We start from the raw sequence: 21,869 nt of genomic DNA, 5'->3' as shown, positions 1-21,869 counted from the left end.
TGATAAACGAGTCAAATAGCGACGTTAATGGCTAAAGAAATGATTATACTTATATGATAACGAAAGAAGAGGAGGAACAGCTTTCTGCACTCTCGAGGGATGCATTTCGCATTCTTTCATGTTACAAATAATTCCTATTTCTGACACAAACCTATCTAATTTGCGAACACAAAGCATGCCTACCTACCTATTCCACTCTTCTTTTGTTTCCTTTACCTTTTACTTTATTTTCCGCTTCGTTATTCTTCTTTACTCCCAACATTTTTCCTCTTTCTCGCAGCTTTTTCGGATACATTATGTGTTTGTTTTATATCTAATGGATACACAATATTCGGATATTCGTTTTGCATTTGGCCGTCACTTGTGAGTTGTGATGGCTACCAAGCATGTACATGACAAAAACATATTTGTTCTTGTCGTAGAGATAGTGGATAAGTACACATTTGAATGGAACTGTTAGGGTGGGCGCGGATCAAATAGTACCTTAATTTTCAGTATTTGAGATTTGCTTCTTAGTCAATTTTTCGATTTGTTTTGTTTCGGAAAAATATGGATATCCGGAAAATTTGTAGATATTTGCGAATATTTACGGATATCTCATCCACTTTGTTCAATACAAATAAATTTAGAAAAAAACATACAAGTTTGTTTTGAAAAAAAATATTTAACATAATATAAAAATATAAAATAAAGATTAGTGAAACTTATGTTTCATAATTTTAAAAAAAAAAATTAAATGTTCTGATAAAACATAAATATTTAGAAGAACTATAGTTTTTATAAAGAGTTTATATTCCTTTCTTAATTTATACTTTTGTAAGTAATTTTGTAAATAAAATTGAGAAAGTTATATGTTAAAATAATAGTTATATAAAATTATACATATAAACTTTTATACTTAATTGTATATATATATATATATATATATATTCTTATAAAAGTCGGAGTTAGCTGACTGGATATCCGACTCTGAAATTTTTAGTATTTGTAATTTGCTTTGTTTTTAGAGAATATTGATTTTTAATTGTTTTGCTTTGAATACTTACGGATATCCTCGAGTCGAAACAAATAACGAATCGAATCAAAATTAACGGATAAAATGTCCAGCTCTAGTTATACGAGACACTAAACCGAGCAGAATATTAAATAAAAATTAGTATAATAACACATAAGATCAATATAGATCAGAGTTTCACTTTTTATTGCATCACCAAATAAATGTACATGTTCCGAACCTTCTAATTTAATATTGAGCAACAAAAAGGTTCCTGCTCTTCGTTTATAAAGGAGGGTGTAGTGTTCCTTCTTTGCTCAACCATTCCTTACATGTCCGTATTACCAAGAAAGTGGCAATAGTTAACAAAGATTAAGCAGACAAGGTAAATCTTGATGGGGAAGAACGGCGGAAGTTCATGGCTCACGGCGGTTAAGAATGTTTTCCGGTCACCAGAGAAGAAATGTCCCAGAAGAAGAGAACGTCAACAAGACAACGGCCTTGTCCAAGAAGACGAAGAGGAACACCAGCAACAAACGGTACTTGCTTCACACTTAATTATATAAAGTGGACCTTTCTTGATTTTTAAGATTCATTCGTGCCATATACACTAATATTTACATCTTTTTATTCAATATATTCCCAAAACGTACCTTCTTCACTTCAAGTTATTATAATTTTTTTTTTTAAAAACGGCACCATTAGCATCAAAACTGATTTTTGATGAACTGAAATTTTTGAATTATATAAACGGATCTAGAATTTACATAAATCTTTCATACTAAAAAGCTTATAAACAATAATAATTTGGTTGGTGCAGAAGAGAGGAAAAAGAAGATGGCTATTCAAGAAAGCTTCTTCTGATTCTTGTGCAAGAGACGTTGGAATAAACATTAAAAATGCCGTTAACACTAATTCAGCTTCTGTTGACGCGATTGCGGTGGATGAAACGGAGAAAAAAGCGTCTCCGGCGGCTAAGGAAGCCGTCTTTTTCTGTCGGACATCTGTCTACCTTAAAAGACACTTGGCAGCTATTCTCATTCAGACAGCTTACCGAGGATGCCTGGTAAACCTAATACTTACTATTGCAGCCTCTATACTTTTATATCATTTCCAGTTTCTGGTAACATAGTTTTAGGAAATACTAATAGTCCTCATACAAACTTGAAAGTTTTAGAATAATTTTATAATTTCAAACCATTTTGAGGTATATTTATGCTAAAATTGTTAAATATATATCATTTATAGATGAACATGAGTTTGATTTTGTTGACTTGTGACTCAAGGCACGAAAGGCCTTCAAAGCCCTAAAGGGAGTTGTGCTACTACAAGCCTTAGTGAGAGGCCACAACGTGCGTAGAAGAGCTAGCATTACTTTGCTTCGGGTTCAGGCCTTAGTTCGGGTCCAGGCTCGAGTTCTAGATCACCGGAAGAAACTCACGGCTAGTCCCGGCGACGGAACTACCTTGTCTCGTGCTTTTTCTAAACAGGTGCAATTTCAATCGAAGTAGTGTACTATTTATTACTAGTTTTCTCGTTTTCTACATTTTAATTCAAATTATATTAATAAGCCAACCGGTCTTTTGTTTGGTTTACAAATGAAGATGTGGAGAACCACAGCGAGAGAAGCACATAGTGAAAGCAAGTTAGAGGACAAGAGACAAAATAGATTAAACCGGTTCGGTTATCAAGAAATTGGAAGGAGACTGTCAACCGATCAGACAATTGTTGAACCGGTCAAGATAGTTGAGATCGATACGTACAATACATACTCACACCATCAACAACTCAAAGACAGAACACCGCGTGGGAATTCTCGCGTCACGAGGCAAGGCCATTCGATACCAAATTACATGTCTACGACTGCCTCAACCGTGGCTAGGTTCCGACCACACAGCGCACCTAGGCAGAGATCAAACCAGACCGGTTTAGATGACAACGAACCAAGATTACAATTGGTTAGAAAGCGATTGTCATTTCACAAAGATATTCCGCAATCGCATGGTTATTTTTGGTACGATAAGGAAATGGATGATCACGACTCACGAGGATGTTCAGCACTAAATTAACTTGATCGGTTATGGGAGCTGATTGAACCGGTTCTCGATTGAAATTTTTTCTTTTTATATATGTATTGAGTATTGACTGACCCAGGAGATTTTTTGTTTTTCATTAATTAATATGCACCAGGCAGTTATCAATTTAGACTTCTTTAACGTTGATTATTTCGATGTATTGATTGACCCATAAAAATAATTGTAGTTCTTTTCAGCACCAAACAATAATCAATTTATTTAGACTTCTTCAAAGCTCAAACGACGTGACTATTTCGATGTCAAATGGATTTAACACAGTTTTATTAGAATTTAAATAGATTAGTAAGGTAGCTGTGACTGTTTCATTTCCGCGTGTTGCAAAGTAGGGAATAATATTTTTCGTCAACTATGCTGAATCACATTTTCTCTTATCTACCATTTATTATCTAATTGAAAAGATTGTCAAAGAAATTTTCTGATTTTGTATTAAAATATTTTCTACTTATGCAATTTATTTTACTTCGTCCTTTTTTTCTTTTGGTCAAAGAGTTTATCAACTTTTAACTACGATAATATTAAGATGTGTAACACATTACAATGATCTTTTCATCGAGTTTTCCGTTGGTTTACATGATAAAGAACTTAATTACAGCAAAAAAAAATTCACAAGGCAACGCACTGTAATGAAATCACGTCACCACGCTCACTTGGCTGTCGTAGGAGTCACGTTTCCGTCGCTGTCGTTGTAGCAAACCACCGGCACTTTTTCAACGCCTTCTCTTCCGTTATTTTTCATTGCAAAAACCTTCTTGAACTCAAACTTTGTTTTGTAATAATTTAATTAATTATTATTCTTTTTGTATTCTCCTGTCTCCTCATCGGTCGTTTAAACATTTCTCTGGTTCTGTTTATCTCTAAAGCTTACTATTCAACGTCGTTTCCTGACCGTCCGATGATTTGACTTTTTACCGATCAGTTAGTTGACTTAAAACCATACGGCGACGATGGGTCATTGTTACAGCCGGAACATTTCCACCGTTGAAGATAAGGACGGCGATGTACCCAACGGAGTCGCCCAGCTTCAAAACAACCACCGTACGTCAGTTCCCAGTTCTCCAGTTGCGTCTGGCTCTACCGAAGCCAACCCTTACACCATTAGCCCATTTCAAAGCCCGTTGCCGGCGGGAGTAGCTCCTTCTCCGGCGAGAACGCCGGGAAGAAAGTTTAAATGGCCGTTCCCGCCTCCTTCACCAGCGAAACCGATTCTGGCGGCTCTGAGACGGAGAAGGGGTACGGCTCCTCAGCCTCGAGACGGTCCTATCCCTGAGGAAAGTGAGGAAGTCGATGATCAGGGAAGAGCCGGCGAAACCGCTGAGAGGTTGGATAATAACTTCGGATTCTCGAAGCACTTCGAAGGGAAGTACGAGCTGGGGAAGGAGGTTGGTCGAGGGCATTTTGGTAATACTTGTTGGGCAAAAGCCAAGAAAGGGAAGATCAAAGGGCAAACAGTAGCAGTCAAGATCATCGCCAAAGCCAAAGTTTGTGCTTCTTTCTCTCGACATGTTTTGTGACAAAAGAATGATCAAAGATATGTTCTTTGTATTGATACAATGTGTCTTATCTTTATTTAATACGGTAATGAATTTGAGGGGTTGGTTTCAGATGACATCAGCTCTATCCATTGAAGATGTTCGCCGAGAGGTGAAACTGCTGAAAGCTCTGTCCGGGCATAGGCATATGGTTAAGTTCTACGATGTGTTTGAGGACGCAGATAATGTCTTTCTGGTTATGGAGTAAGTATGTCTCTGTCTAGTTAATGCTAATCTCTTTGAGTTAAAGATGTACAAAATTCTTTTGTTGCTTAAAGTTTTGTTTCAAGTAACATTCTTATAGAGATAGTAACAGTAGAGTTGATTTAAGTCACTGATCTCCACTATGATTCCAGGTTATGTGAAGGTGGAGAGTTATTGGATAGAATCTTGGCAAGGTAAAATTTTTTTTTTCATTTTTTAATTTTGTTTCCTGTAATTATCTTAGCTTTCTATTGCGTCTGGAGTTTAAACTTGCACTGACTATATCTTACTACAGAGGTGGTCGGTTTCCAGAAGCAGATGCTAAGCGTATTCTTGTGCAAATTCTATCTGCAACTGCTTTTTTCCATCTTCAAGGTGTTGTGCACCGTGACCTGAAGCCTGAGGTTCTGCTTCGACCCACTGTAAAAAATGTTATAACTGTGTAGCTAGTTTCTTAAGTAAACCCTCTACTCTTCGTCTCCAGAATTTTCTGTTCACCAGCAAAAATGAGGATGCAGTACTCAAGGTCATAGATTTTGGTTTATCTGATTTCTCCAGATTCGGTAGTGATCTTTGTCTTTGTTCCTCTTTCTTTGCTTCTAGAGTTTTACTTAGCGAGCTGACAAAGGATGATTTGGTGTTTTTGTGTTGTTGATCTTTTTAATCAGATCAACGTCTCAACGATGTGGTAGGAAGTGCATACTACGTTGCACCTGAAGTACTCCACAGATCATACGGCACTGAAGCAGATATATGGAGCATCGGTGTCATATCTTACATATTACTCTGTGGAAGTAGACCTTTCTACGGACGAACCGAGTCTGCGATCTTTCGATGTGTCCTTAGAGCGAATCCTAATTTTGAAGATACGCCGTGGCCTTCTATATCTCCTATTGCCAAAGATTTTGTGAGAAGGCTACTGAACAAAGACCATAGGAAAAGAATGACAGCTGCTCAAGCTTTAGGTATGCTCCTTACTATTACTAGTGTTAAAAAAACTAGAGAAGTTGGTTGGTGAAATGAAAAACATGAGTATGTTTAATTTTTTTGTAGCTCATCCATGGCTACGAGGTGAAAACCCTGGTTTGCTTCTTGATTTCTCCATCTACAAACTAGTGAAATCTTATATTCGTGCATCTCCTTTCAGACGAGCAGCACTTAAGGTAATTGTCGTATCGTTTGAAATGTTTCAACTTCATATTTAATTTATTAGATCCATCTGTTGCTCAAGTCTTTCAGTTCTTGTCAAGATCCACAATGTATTTGTGTCTTGTATACATCTTTACTTTTGGCTGTTACTTTGTACCCACAGTCTCTATCCAAAGCTATACCAGAAGAGGAGCTTGTGTTCCTTAAAGCACAGTTCATGCTTCTGGAACCAGAAGATGGAGGCTTGTTTCTTCACAATTTCACTACGGTCAGTGTGTTATTTCCACACAATATTTTTTTTGAATGTCTTAGCCAGACATACATCCCATAGGGCAAGTTCCAAACAATTTTAAATTCACCCCTTTTAGGAGAGCATACCATTCCCAACAGGAATTGAACCCATGACCTTTTAGGAGATCATGCATACCATTCCCAACGGGAATTGAACCCAAGACCCCTTAGATTTGTACTAGGTAATCCAAGAATTTTAGGCAATATATAGGTCAACTCCTCAACTGTTCTTCCTGGTTTAACCATAGCTTCTAATCCATTTTTTCTTGGTTTAACCATAGCTTTTGATACAACTGTTCTTCATATGCAATACAAAGCTTCTTTATGGCAAGTGCAGGCTTTGACAAGATATGCTACGGATGCTATGATCGAATCTAGGCTTCCTGACATTTTAAACTTGGTACGCACGCAACAACACATATTGATCCTTGAGTCCCAAGCGTTTTCAAGTCTCTGCATAATTACATCTTTCTTTCTTTTTTCCTATTTGTTGCTTGAAGTTGCAACCCTTAGCACATAGGAAACTCGATTTTGAAGAGTTCTGTGCAGCTGCGGTTAGCGTTTATCAACTAGAGGCTCTTGAAGAATGGGAACAGATCGCAACTACAGCATTTGAGGACTTCGAACGTGAAGGAAGCCGAGCCATTTCAGTCCAAGAACTCGCTGAGGTATGCAGGGACTTCAATATATCTCTGAGATCTATAAAACCACAATCATTGGCATGAATCTTGGGGTTTACGCATGTGCAGGAGATGAGTTTAGGACCAAATGCGCATCCATTGCTCAAGGATTGGATCCGGAGTTTGGATGGGAAGCTGAGTTTCTTGGGGTATAAAAAGTTCTTGCACGGTGTGACTGTTCGAAGCTCGAGCTCGAGACCTACTAGGTGACTTCTAACTTTGCAAATCACACCCTAATAATACTGTTGAGAAGAAAAGGCACCCCTTTGTATTGAGCATTTTGCTTTCAGAGGAGCCGTTCCAAAACCAAAAACAAACAAACATGGAAAATATTTCTTTTTTTTTTTGTATTTTCTTTTTTAAAATATTCATTTCGGTTTGTAGAGAAAGAGTTTATAAAATGGGTGGTGGTTGTTTGGCTCTGGTTTTGTTTCCTCTAAGCAGTAGTATTGGAGGTGTAATAAATCAACTGTTTAGGTATAAAACTTTTATGATATACACATTGAAATGTTGTATTAAGACATGGTATCATGCATACGCGTGCACTTCTGATTCGGTAACTCCAGACTGTACTTTTGATTTTGGGGCCTTGTCGGTCTTATTGGCAGTCGCTAGCGACCAGCGACCGCATTTAATTACTGTTCGTTTGGAACGATCGGTCGTTAGTGATATGTGATTAGAAATTGGTAGCTGATTTTTCAGTCTTCCGACCAAAAATTTGGCGCAAATATTAAACCAACAAATAACAAAAGTATCCTCAAAATGTTTACAAGATCACAAACAAATATCCCTAAAACTAATTTTATTCTCTCCACAGTCACTCTCCATAGAGTTATAGATATTGGAGATTCTTTCACCCACAGTTATTATTATGCCTATGATTTCGGTTTATTTGGTCAAATTGATTCAGATCATTCATTTCTGACTAGTTTGGTTTATCCAAAATCTCACCAAATTAGACATAAATTTTTTGGTCAACTCAGGTTTTCAGTTATTTCAGTTTTCAAAGCTTTTACCAAACTAAACTGATATTTTTATTTAAAGATTTTTAAAAACTAAAATATTTTTGTTAATTTTATTAAATTTGGTTAGTTTGATTCGTTTATGTTGGTTTGTTTTTGGTTAAGTATTTTTTAAAAACTCTAAACTGACTGACTACCAAACCGAAAATCGAAATACTTTTGACTTACCGAGTGGAATGGCGGTCAATCAGATATTGCGTAAGATGGGGGTACTCAATTTATAAGTTCAACTTAATTTGATAGATATTGAAGTTTCCATTAAATTATTATGTTATTCAATTATGTATTTCATCAATTCATTTAAATTCTTGTGTTATTCGAGTATGTATTTGAAATCATTTTTCCAAAATACTTTAGATTCTAGTGTTATCCAAATTTACTATTTTCTAATTCTATTAAATATTCATGTTATTAAAAATTTTGGTTGATTTCATGCTAATTTTATTTGAAAAGAATTTAATGGAAAAAAATCAATTAGGAAATGTAAAGAACCAATTCTTAAGGTTTAAGTTAGGATTTGAAGAGAATTCTTTATTGTATTTATTTATTAGATGTGTACTTCAAACTTATTGATACGATAGATTTGGAAATGTAATACTTGTTATCAATTTATATTACTGTTTTGACGAAATGACAAAAGTATATCATTTACGGTAATCCATATTATAATAGATGAACAAATTTTTTTACATTCTGATATAGTCTTATTATATAGGACTTTTTGCAAAAGTGACTCAAAACTTGGAGTCAAACAGAAAACTAACCTTTTCTTTTGACTCCTTTTTTTTTGAGATTTTAACCCCACACCTGCATTTTATCTACGAAAATGCCATTAACATTTTTTTTTTTTTTCGAAAATTGCTTCTTTACTGTCTCAACCTCATCTTCTTCAAGTATTTACAATATTGCCACTGCAATGAATAGTGGCAACAACCTTGTACGAACTGTTTGGAGCTTTTAATGCCCTTTAATGCACGTAAATCTCTTTACACTCTCTCTGTTTCAATTGTTATGAACTAAAAACAACATTTCTTTCACTTTCTCTCTATATTCATCCAAAAAACTCAAGCTTTTGATTCAAAATATGGGCTATGGTTGACAGAGCCATATTTCTTTCGTTTTGACTTACGGTTGCTTTCGTTTGAGGTTCTGGGTGGTTGGAGAAGACCCTGTGTGCAAACGAAGTCATCTCACCTAGTTTAAGGTACGAATTTGAATTTTTTTTCAAGATCTGTTCGCGTAGAAGACTTACTAGTAAGTCATCTGTATGTAGAAGACTTACTGATGAGTCTTCTGGTCAAACGGACGACTTAAATTAAGTCGTCCAGCTTTGTTTGTTAAAAAAAAACACTCCAGACGACTTATATATACGTCGTCTACGAGAAACGGGCTAGTTTTGCATTTGACCGAATCGTGTCAGATCTTTGACTATTTCTGGACGACTTATAATTCAGTCGTCTCTGGGAAAGTTAAAATTTCAATATTTTATGAAAACTTGACGACTTACGTGTAAGTCGTCCTAGGTTAGTTTTGTAATTGAAAAATAAAACTTCATAATTTAACTTTAACCAGACGACTTAATATAAAGTCGTCCCTCCAGAAGACTTAATTTAAAGTCGTCCGGGGAAAGCAAAGTCGTCCAGAATTTTTCCCAATTTTCTGGTCAAACCTTGCTTATCCCGGACGACCTTAAATTAAGTCGTTTAGCTGGACGACTTTCATCTAAGTCGTCTGGAGAAAGTTAAATTTCAAGTTTTATTTTTCAATTACAAAACTAACCTAGGACGACTTACACGTAAGTCGTCAAGTTTTCATAAAATATTGAAATTTTAACTTTCCAGAGACGACTGAATTATAAGTCGTCCAGAAATAGTCAAAGATCTGACACGATTCGGTCAAATGCAAAACTAGCCCGTTTCTCGTAGACGACTTATATATAAGTCGTCTGAAGTTTTTTTTTTAACAAACAAAGCCGGACGACTTAGAATTAAGTCGTCCCTTTTAATTTTCAATTGCAAAAGTGACCTCTTTAGACGACTTACCTTTAAGTCTTCTGGACGACTTAATGCTAAGTCGTCTGCGGCAATGTTTATTGAACTTCTTCATTTTCTCTATGTTTACTAATGTGTTTTATTTTGAATATTTGCAGATGATTTTTCAGTTACATGCAGTGTATGGAGAATGGTTGTTGAGAGATTTCCGTTGGGATTTTGTGGTTGATGATCTCAAAGGAGCAAGATTGTTTTTATTGAATGAAGATTCAACACATGCTGAACTTGTTGCAATGGCTCAAGAAGATTATAACCTGGACATGAGAACAGTGAGTGTGGAGATTAGCTACTCATTACCAGCAGAAATGATGATGGCTCCAGGCAGTCTTCCCATTCATGTTACAAGTGATAGACAAGTTCGAAACTTGCTGGAGATACTCAAAACCCATAGAGTATGTCTTTGTGTATCAAGCCGCAGCAAGGTCGAAACGGTTTCAGAGAAAAGGGATATTGATGAAGCTGGTGAATGGGAAAAAGATGTTGGTGATAATGATGAAGCTGGTGAATGGGAAGAAGATGTTGGTGATGATGATGAAGCTGGTGAATGGGAAGAAGATGTTGGTGATGATGATGAAGCTGATGAATGTTTTGAAGATGTTGGTGATAATGAGTTTGTTGAAGATGAAAATCAAGATGGGGAGGAGGAAAATGGGGAGGAGGATGCTGATAATTCTATTGTTGGTGAAACGGATCAGAATGGTGGGGATTACAGTCTTTATGGAAAGGTTCCAGATGAGGACGAGGAAGATGATGATAATATTTGTTTTGAAGAAATCCAAAAGACATATGCTAAGACAAATGCTATTGAAGGAGGAAAATCGAATGGTACCAGTATCTATGTCAACCAGAGTTTTGTTAGCAAGGGTGCACTGCTTTCAGAGCTGCGGTTGGCAGCAGTGAGGGGTAAGTTTTCTTTCAGATTATACAAATCAACGAAAACTCTCGTTGTGGCAACATGTCCGGTTAGCTATTGTGGATGGAAGGTCAGAGCGAGTGTCAAACATGGGACAAACACGTTTTGGGTAACAAAGTATGTGGAAAAACATTTATGCTCAGCGGGAGACCGAATCGCTCAGCGGAGACACTGTACTCCGAAGTATGTAGGTAGTCTTTTCATTGATCGTGTTGGAATCATTGATGGGATAACTCCGCAGCATATCACTGATGCAATGAGGAACATGTTTGGCATGGCGCTTGATTACACCACTTCATACAGAGCACTGTTATATGCACAAAGATTGGTGAGAGGATCAGCAGAAGAAGGGTATTCGCGTCTGGCATCATATCTCGAGCAAATCTCCATTGCAAATCCTGATTCTATCACGGCGATAGAACTTGATTCTATGAAAAGATTTAAGTATCTATTTCTCTCTTTTGGAGCTTCTATCAAAGGTTTTAAGTATCAGAGAAGGGTCATTGTGGTGGATGGAACTCACCTAAGTGGAAAGTATGGAGGAACTATGTTAGTTGCAGCCGCACAAGATGGCAATTTTCAGATATTCCCATTGGCTTTTGGGATCGTGGATGAGGAAGATATACCTTCTTGGGAATGGTTTTTCACAAAATTGGCTAGTTGTATATCTCATGACAAGCCTCTGGTGATAGTCTCCGACCGGCACAAGGCCATTAAAAGTGCGTGTGATAAGGTGTTTCCTTGGGCAACCCGAGGAATATGTTATTATCACCTTCAAGATAACATTGTCAAAAAGTTTAAAGGGAAACATCTCATGTACTTGGTGAAAGGGGCTGCTTATGCTCACACGGTTTACGATTTTGACCGGTACATGGCTGAGATACGGAGTGCAAACCCGGAACTTGCAACGTATTTGGAGAAAGCCGACGTCAGGCTATGGTCAAGGGTTTATTGTAAGGGGAACAGGTTCAACATAAAAACAAGCAACATTGCTGAATCTATTAATTCCGCACTGAAGCGAGCAAGAGGATTTCCGATTACGTTCCTGCTGGAGTTCATAAGGCAGAAGTTAGGAAAATGGTATTGGAAAAGGAGACAAGATGCTTTGAGTCTCACAACTGAACATAGCGGGGGTGTTGAATACTTGCTTGCTGTTCGAGAAGAGATAGCGGGTACGATGACGGTCGAACCAATTGATGGATGGCATTTCTTTGTCAAAGGTGGCAAAATGGACTGTGTGGTTGATTTGGAACATGCAAAGTGTGATTGTGGTGTCTATGGAGTGGAGAAAATACCTTGCTCTCATGCTATAGCTGCTGGAATACATGCTGGTTTGCATATCTCCACACTTGTATGTCCACTGTACTCAAAGAATTATCTGTATGCAGGATACTCAGAGAATATATATCCTATCGTGTCACAACATATTGAGGAACGAGAATGCTTTCCTCCAGAACTAAAGCGTGGTCGGGGGAGACCGAAGAAATCAAGATGGCAATCTTGGTTGGAGCTATCTAGGATGAGAGGACACAAACCCAGGAAGAAACACAGGGCACGGAGATGCTCAAACTGCAAGGAAACTGGCCATACGAAACCACAATGTACACAACCAGTTGACTAGTTGTCCAGACGACCTAAATTTAAGTCGTCCAGTCTTGATTACCCGTCCAGACGACTAAATTTTTAGTCGTCCAGTGTATTTTATTTTTAGACGACCTTCTACTAAGTCGTCCAGTGTATTTTATTTTTAGACGACCTTCTACTAAGTCGTCCAGTGTATTTTATTTTTAGACGACCTTCTACTATCCCTTCAAGTGTATTTTATTTTTAGACTACCTTCTACTATCCCTTCAAGTCGTCCAAACCTTCTAGACGACTTATTTGTAAGTCGTCCAGTTGGAAAACCTTCCAGACGACTTATAATAAGTCGTCCAAACCTTCTAGACGACTTATTTGTAAGTCGTCCAGTTGGAAAACCTTCCAGACGACTTATTTCTTCCAGAAAACTTATATATTTACAAATCTATACAAAGACAAGCTGAAATACAAATACTTCGCTCGTTAAAAAATCATGTTCAAATACAAAGACAAGTTCAAATACAAACACAAATCTAATCATACATGCCCACGAACTTATCACCATCCACATTTTCTTTCAGATGCTGATCAACAAGCTCCTTCCATATATCCACCGCCATATTATCCCTCATTTTCTTCGCGTTGCACCTAGCAAAGTCTTTAGGGTCAAAGGAGACCCCAAGAGCATGACATTCAATGTACTTTACAGCGTACACGCCACAATCACCATTGTTGGCCGTGGGTACACCTTTCAGCGGTCTCTCATATGTGTATGGCTCCAACCCGTATTTGACCCGTATTTCGTCGGTGGCTGCGCACTCAACAAGCAGATAAGGGACCATCTGGAGAAAAGGCTCCATTATCGCATCCCATGCGTCTGGTACACTAGATGAAGGTATGCTGTCCCAGACGACTATGTGCCTCTTAGGGATCGATATCCAAATAGCAACCCAATGCTTGTCGTCCAAGTTCACTGGCGCATAGATATCATCAATGTCCTCCCCCCACTTCTTGTTTGATTGGCAAAATGAAGGTATTGATCCGTCATAAAAATTCGACGCCCCACCAGGTAGAACTCTTCCTAAACCTTTGTGATCAGGTTCCGATGTTTTGAAGAGCTGATACTGCTCTCTCCAAGACTGGGAAAAGTTGTGATCCAGGAAGCACATTCGCTCGCTCCTGAAAGCTTGTGGGTTCTCCTGATACCTCTGCCTTAGCACATTAATCCAAGCATCTATATGCTGCATATTAAATATAACAAGTTAGAAGTTACCAGACGACTTAAATATAAGTCGTGTGCAGAAGACTTACGCAGTCTTCCAGCCATCCTCTGGCTGTCCGGAGGAAGTGGTACCACCTTGTTGGTGATGTACGTGGTTTGTCCTCGGTCTTAGTTAAATAATGACTGCAAACAAAAAAGCAATCAGTTTTGGACGACTAAATCAAGCTATTATGGGTAAAGCAATCACTTACGGATCAGTTTTCAACCAATCAGCGAGTTCCTTCAACTTATCTTTGTTTACTGGCGGAAATGGATTATAGGCTGCCACTTTATCTTTTTTTTTCTCTGCCGTATAAGGAGATCTCACAGTGGGAGCAGGTTTCTTCGCTCGTTTACTCTTTGCACGCTTGTCCAATACAACCAGGCTCGGTTCTGAAACTGGATCGCTTGGCTCGGTGGAAGCGAGGCTCGGTTGTTGATCGGTGGAAGCGAGGCTCGGTTGGTGATCGGTGGAAGTGACAGCAACAATCTCTTTGGAGGTGACACCATCTGCTTTATCCTCCGGCAAGATCTTATTTACCGAGTTCGCCTCGGTTGCTGTATCCTCCGGCAACCATCTCTGCAATAAAAGTTGCACACAAGTTAACCCTGGACGACTTAAATAAAAGTTGTCTGGACGACTAGTTGACCCTGGACGACTTAAAATTAAGTCTTCCGTGGTCAACTAGTCGTCCAGACAACTTACGTTTAAGTCGTCCAGGGTCAACTAGTCGTCCAGACAACTTTTACAGTCGTCTGGACAACTAGTTAACCCTGGATTTGATACTAACCTCTTTGATTTGAGGAGGCTGTTTCTTTTGAGGAGGAGGCTGTTTCTTTTGAGGAGGAGGAGGCTGCTGCTGTTTCTTTTGAGGAGGAGGAGGCTGCTGTTTGGTTTGATGAGGAGGAGGCTGGTTACTAACCACGGTTTCATTGGCATGAGGGGTAGAAACATGAGGGGTAGCCTGTTTGTTTCTACCCCCGGTTTCTTTGGCAAGAGGGGTAGGCTATTTATCTTGAGGGGTAGCCTGATTGGTTATAGGTGGAGGGGTAGCCTGATTGGTGACACCAACCTTCTTCTCCACAGCTTCCAATCTATCGGACAACTTCCTAAACTCCCTCATGCACTTATTAAACCCTTTTTTCATGCAGTCAACTACGCCCTTGAACATAATTTCCAACTCCTCTCTGGTCACCCCTCTAGCCTCTTCTCAAGCCTCTTCACTAGCCACTTTAGGAGCCTCTTTACGAGCTTTCTTCCGAGGTCTTGGATTGTCTTCCTCCTCCTCCTCCTCCTCCTCCAACACAACCATCTCTTTGGCCTTCTTCGATGGAGTCACAACCTTAGGTTTTGTATTGACCTTAGTACCAGTGACTTCCCAGCAATCCATGGTCCACTTCCACGGTCTCCGCTCATACATGACTTTAATGATGTTCTCCGCGGGCAGGTCCTCAACCTCAGAGTCCCATTTTGGCCACATTTCACTAATGTCCTTCTCAACAAAGTTGATCACGCGGGTCTGCAGTAAATAGAAGAATCGAGTTAGATATTTGAAAAAAAATACTAAATAGACGACTTAATTATAAGTCGTCTACTAAGTCGTCCAGCTGGAAGACCTTCCAGACGACTTATAATAAGTCGTCTAATAAGTCGTCCAGATGGAAGACTTTCCAGACGACTTAATTAAGTCGTCCGATAAGTCGTCCAGCTGGGAAGACTTTCCAGACGACTTATTATAAGTCGTCCGATAAGTCGTCCAGCTGGACGACCTTCCAGACGACTTATAATAAGTCGTCTGCGCAGTCTTTTGGATTGAAGTAAATACCTGACTCAAGATAGCAGCTTTCATTGATCTGCGGCCTCTGCTGCCCTCGTAAGCCAGTATCGGTGGAGACGGACTGTCTGCTCTGGGACCACCAATACTAGCACCCAATTCCGGCATAGCTGTGTACGTCCAGACCTGAAGAACTTGTATAAACCCATCCACGGTGTAACAGCCAGCAATTTCTTTGTTCCACAAAGAGTCCATCAGCACCTTAAACGCGACTCTCCCCCATGGATAATTCTCAAACCGTTCTAAATCCATCACTAGCCTTGCCAGAGTAGATCGTGTAGCGGTTGAAAACTTTCTCCCTTCAATGAATCCAGTGAAGATGGAGAGGTACGCGAGCCGCTTGCGATCTTCCCTGGACCAATCCCCGCATCTCTTCAGTGCTGCTATTATCTGATCAGTAGTTGGCCCAGCTTCCAGATGAACTCCCAGCATCCCCCAGAAAGAAACCATCTCTGGGGTAACGTCACATTTTGGTGTCTCAAGGTCCTCGATGTACTCGCAGTTTAGACCAGTGAGGTTTTCAAACTCTAACAGTGAAAACCTCAAAGGTTCTGGACCAACGAGAGACCACATCTCATACTTCTTCTTAATGTCCAGCTTGAAACTGAGCATGTAGTGAACCAGCCTTGAAGCCCAACCAAATCCCTGCTCCTTGAACTTGATGAAAACTCCCAAACTCGACTCCTTGAGCTCTTCAAATTCGTCATCAGTAAGAGCTTTCCTAAGAGCAGTATGCAACTTGCTGTTATCCGTATGATACGAAATGCTATTGTGGGCTTCTGGCTCTTCCCCTGATGTGTATAACCTACGGGGGAGTTCTGGAATATCCATCCTTTTTGTCTGCAAAATAATCAAAGACAACAATATAAGTCCAGACGACTTAGTAGACGACTTAAATTTAAGTCGTCTGGAAAGTCTTCCAAATGGACGACTTATATTTAAGTCATCTACTAAGTCGTCCAGTTGGAAGACTTTCCAGACGACTTAAATTACTTACAAGTCTTCCAGTCGCAGAAGGAGTTGGAGTACTCGTCATTGCGGTTATAGATCTGAAAAAATAAACGTGAAACGGTGAGAATGAGTAAATTGATAGAGACAACGTTTTATGTTCATCTTTTCCTCGAGATTGATGACTTAGCGGCGTTAGGGTTTACAGAGAAACGGCGCTAAGGTTTACAGAGAAGAAGCGGCGGCGCTAGGGTTTAGAAGAAGCGGCGGCGCTAGTGTTTAGAGGAAGCGGCGGTGAGAACGTTGGTGACCACGGTGGCGAGGGCGACGGTTTGTTCGGAAATAGTGGAAGCGGCGGCGCTAGGGTTTAGAGGAATCGGCGGCGCTAGGGTTTAGAGGAATCGGCGGCGCTAGGGTTTAGAGGAATCGGCGGCGCTAGGGTTAGAAGAAGCTGCGGCGACAACGGTGAGAATGAAGTGAGATAGATAGCTGACGTTGAGAACGATGGTTTGTTCGGAAATCGTGGGAATTCGAAATCGCCTTTGAGAGAGAACTGTTAGGGTTTCTGAATTTCGCGAAAAATGAAACAAAAAAATAAAAATCACCTTATATATTGGGTAAATAATCCGGTTAGCTTTAAAAGTACATTGGTAAACTTTAAGGTTTGGTCCGGTTTAGACGACTTATTCTGGCTGATAATGTACAACAGACGACTTAATATTTAGTCGTCTGTTTTCAGACGACAAAATATTAAGTCGTCCTAGACCCTAAAATGAACCCCTAAACTAAAATGACTAGATTAACTAACTAACCACGTTATAAAATCAAATTATACTTAAATAGTGTTTACTATACACAGAAATGAACACGCATAAGTAATTTTAAAAATTTTCAAAAACGGTTTTAATGCTTTCCAAAATCTAACCCTAAGAACACATACAATACTACAACATATGTTGATGAAACATAAACTAAAGAATATCATGATTCACTACTTTCACTCATCTATGCTGAAAACAATTGAAATTTGTTATATCTTAATTTATACCTCCTAAGACATATGTTAATTACATAATTCCCATTTTTCACTTATCAAAATATTTTTTACAAAATTTTTAAATTATGTTTAAGACTAACTGTCCAGACGACTTTCAGTTAAGTCGTCTGGACGACTTATTTTCAAGTCGTCTAAACAGACGACTTGCGAGGGGTAGAAACGTAAAAAAAATTCCGTTTTTTTGTTTGGTCACAAGGGGATAGTTGTAATTTCAATAGCCTTTTGGATTACTTTTGTCTTTGACCCAAGTTGGGGTATTGTTTTGGGTTTGACTCCAAGTTTTGAGTCACACTTGGCAATTCTCCCTATTATATAAAATAATTGGCTTTTTATTATTTTGCTAGTAAAGTTCTTCCACTTTTAAAATGAATTTATCTGGTCATATGGTATGGAAATGATTATAGTTTTATTACTTTTACCAGTAAAAAATTTGTTCTTTCTTTGTGCATTTTATATAAAGATTCAAAAAGTTCATGAAATTTAAATGAATTGGTTTCTATCAAATTTATTGTATTCTGTTAAGATCTAAAATGAAAGAATTAGACAAATGCATTAAAATCATCACAAATCATTTTAAAATACTTCAAAATCTATTATTTATGTCTTCAATTGATTTTTTTTCAAAATCAATTAAATTTTTGAATCCAATACCACCTCATAAAATATAATTTCGTAATAAATAGTAAAAGAATGGTTAATGGTCACAAACAAATATGAAAATATTAATGAGAGTTGTAGAAGAGTAAATATCACTTATACGATATGGTTGTTTTCGAATTACCAGTAAAATGAACCATGGTAACCACCCCCGGAGGGGAAGAAAGTGGCACTGGCCCCACCATAACATCTTGACCGTCCAAAACAATCCAGATCAACGGTCGGATCTGTTGTATAGTTATTTCATCCCGCCCTTTAAATCTTCTCTCATCTCCCTGCAGATCATATCAACCTTTTTCCAAAACATATAGAAGAGGCCATGATCGTCAGAGAAAACAATGAAGAGAGTGAGAAGTTTAGTATATCAATTAAAATTCAATTTCATATATACACAATCAACTACTGACCGCCACTACAAATCAACTATCAACCCTTTCAGATTTTAAATTATAGTCGTTAAGAGAATTTGGCCCACTATTTGGCCCTAACGTAACTAGCAGTGGAGATCGCTTAGTCCACTGATAATATGTAGCCCATGAATTATTTTCTGAACTGAACCAGCTGAACCAAACCAATATTTTCTATTTTTTCCAGCTCCGGTTTTGAGTTTCTTTTAGAAATATTTTACTACTTTATGAGATTTTAATTCTAACTCTATATTTTTAACTTATTAATACAATAAGACATTCCAAAGCATGTAAAGATTGATTATGCAAAATCAAAGCTTTAGTCTTGTCCATAACAATGCACAGCCTCTAGCAATGCACAGCCTCTAGCAATGCGAACACGGACTAGTTTCCAAACCAAAATATGGATACATACATGACTTGAGACAAAACTCTTGAGAAGATCACAGCTAAGTTTCAGAGCATTTTGCGTTGGCTACAAGAAACACAATTATTCACTAAGGATCGTACAAAGACATGTCACATCACCTAATTTACAGGAGAGAAATGATGCGAGTATATTTACAAACCAGAAGCAAGTTTGTTCTTCTTGGATGAGAGTTGATGTCGCAGTCATTATTGGTCTTTTGCCTGATTTAAATTCCGAGAGTACCAAATCTCTCTCGGCTTGGCCTTCCATTCATGCAAAGCTGACGAGTGATTTGGTCACAGCCCTTTTCTGTATCAAGGAAGACAAGAAATGACTTCTGAAATGAGAGAGAGAGCAGATGTGTAAGGACTAAAGCTCCGAATGGTGACATCTGATTAAATACTGCGGTACTGCGGTTTGTAGAAGAGAAACATATATTACGAAAAACCGCGGTACGTCTAAAACAAATGGTTCAAAACAATATATGAATGGTGACATGTGTAAAGAACAATGTAACTGTGGGACACATAAAATATATTTTATATTTTTACAAATAAAAAGTCAGTGGTATTAATATTTTTAACAATTTATATTTAATTAATGTTTAGAATATTTTATACATCTGAAAAACTTTGTAAATTATATTCACTTTTTTCCTTATTCAAAATATTTTTTTTTTTTTTTGATAATCCAGGGGTTCCCCACTTACGTGGGTCATTCCCCTGGGCCCGGTTAGGCAGCGGTCCACTTCACCCGGGAGGGCTTTACCTGGGCTGGGGACAAGGCCCAACACCCAGTACCGCATTTGATGACAGAATGGGTAGTTCGCCTCCGCTTGGCGTCGAACCCGTGAGCATGACAATTGGCCCACAAGGTCCTTACCAAGTGAGCTACCACATCCCGTCCTTATTCAAAATATTATGCCATCAAATTATAGATATGCATAGGTTATCATTTAAACAACCTTGTTATTTTGGATTCATATAATAAATTAACATGTATAATATATTTGAAAATTGATTATATAGTTTTTGTAATAAAATTAGTTACATGATATTTTGTAAATAGTATTGATAAGTTTTTAAATAATCTATGAATATAGAATGTTAAATTAGTGATAAATAAAAATGACAGTTTATCTCTTACAGTTAATACAAAAATATGTAAAATAAAAGATTCACAAAAAGAAGAAGAAGATCGAACAGACAAACCACACCCTAAGACACAGTTAATAGGATCAATTGCGTTTCACTTGTTTTCTTTGAATTTTGTACCCGCTAGTGTTTTGATTTTAATTTTTATAATATTTAATTTACAAACGAAAATGACAACTTATTATAGGTGAATGGTAACACAATCCCGCCCGCTGTAACACCCACATTTTACATTCGTAACTTAAGGAGACGTACTTGTTAGCTTTCCGAAATGACATCAACAACTTGACGTGTTGCACGGTAAGCGTTTAAATCACAAGTTCCTATTTTTTTGTATTTTCTTTTAAGAAATTACTGGGAATAATGACTCTAATTGATCTAAGAATTACTAGAATGATTCATATTAAATTTTAATTACTCCACCAAAATGAGATATAAGCAAATTTACTAAAAGCACATCTCTAATTTAATCAACCACAAATTTGCCAAAGATAGAAATTAAAAAATTGGAAAATATATGTTAAATTTAAAAGAAAACATCGACAAAAAAATAAAAACAAAGCTATATTTTTGTCCGGTCTCTCTCTCTCTCACGACAACATACATAGCAGGAGCAATCTCCGATCAACAGTCGCAGTAATCAAATCGATCAATGTCTTCATATGTATCTTCATCGTCTGTTGACAATGGGTCATCTTTTTGCAGGGTTTCTTCCGGTTCTTCGTTGGCTTCTTCAACCTCGTTTTTCTTCACTTTAAACTCTACACAGAGTCTGACGTTTTCGACTTTATGAAAACACAAAAATCCATGAAATTGCCTATCGTTTCTTACTTTCACAGGAGGGATATCGAGATTTTCTTTCACCAGATTACGTTTCGGCAAAAGGTATGTTAGCTCCAACTTGTGTTCTGCGAAATCAACTTTGTTATCCTCATATATGATTTTCACAAAATCTTCATATCTAGTTTCTTCGTTAGCTGCAAGTAATTTACTACATTGATCATTATCCATTTCAAATAACCACTTTTTTCTTTCGAATTTCCACTTTCCGCAGACGAAAATGACGTGATCCATGTTTCTCCAAACAATAAGGATTGCAACAAGTGATTAAACTACCATGAAAAAAGACAACTTGAAAAGGAAGAAAAGAGGGATGAAAGAGATGACGACAACTACAAAATTTCCCTAATTCTGAGTTTAATTAACCTAAAAAAAACAAACAGATTCAGAATTATTAGCAAACCGGGTCGAAATTGAAATTGGTTTACATACCTAGATTTCCGTCAATAAATCTGCCACAACATAAATTAAAACATCTGCCCACAATATTAAATCGGATATATAAATCTGCCGTAAGAAAATAAGTTGAACATAAAAAAATCGGTCCATTAGAAAATAAGTTGACCACATAAATCTACCATTTATAACAAATCTGGTAGCTCATTCGACAGACATATTCTTAAAAAATCTGTTTTCTAATCAAATCAGACAATTAATTCTAGAGTGAACTGGATCCCAAGGCACACGGGTTCGACTCCTCCGGGATTCCAGAGAGCGCCCAGTGATCAAAAAAAAAAAAAAAATCAAATCAGACAATTAATTCTACCGTGTGAAAAAATCTGACATTTTTTTGA

General features: G+C 37.8%; 2 protein-coding genes across 2 annotated transcripts; both read left to right on the top strand.

The window, feature by feature from the left end:
• Window positions 1–1,174: 1,174 nt before the first annotated feature.
• BNAC08G21080D (protein IQ-DOMAIN 15) lies at window positions 1,175–3,296 on the top strand. Its single transcript, XM_013858575.3, has 4 exons — window positions 1,175–1,533; window positions 1,815–2,060; window positions 2,281–2,484; window positions 2,599–3,296. The coding sequence occupies exons 1-4, from the start codon at window positions 1,390–1,392 to the stop codon at window positions 3,061–3,063; spliced, it is 1,059 nt and encodes a 352-aa protein (XP_013714029.1). The 5' UTR covers window positions 1,175–1,389; the 3' UTR covers window positions 3,064–3,296.
• Window positions 3,297–3,469: 173 nt separating this feature from the next.
• On the top strand, window positions 3,470–8,794 carry LOC106418043 (CDPK-related kinase 6-like). The gene is made up of 11 exons (XM_013858726.3): window positions 3,470–4,568; window positions 4,693–4,823; window positions 4,976–5,017; window positions 5,119–5,227; window positions 5,308–5,386; window positions 5,492–5,788; window positions 5,877–5,986; window positions 6,136–6,240; window positions 6,601–6,663; window positions 6,764–6,931; window positions 7,013–8,794. Exons 1-11 carry the CDS (start codon window positions 4,035–4,037, stop codon window positions 7,151–7,153), a joined length of 1,779 nt encoding a protein of 592 aa, XP_013714180.2. The 5' UTR covers window positions 3,470–4,034; the 3' UTR covers window positions 7,154–8,794.
• The last annotated feature ends 13,075 nt before the right edge of the window (window positions 8,795–21,869 follow it).

Source organism: Brassica napus, chromosome C8 (genome assembly GCF_020379485.1).
Source record: "Brassica napus cultivar Da-Ae chromosome C8, Da-Ae, whole genome shotgun sequence".
Classification (NCBI taxonomy): Eukaryota; Viridiplantae; Streptophyta; class Magnoliopsida; order Brassicales; family Brassicaceae; genus Brassica; species Brassica napus.
The sequence above is the reverse complement of the archived record's forward strand: the minus strand, read 5'-3'. Positions and strand labels throughout refer to the sequence as shown.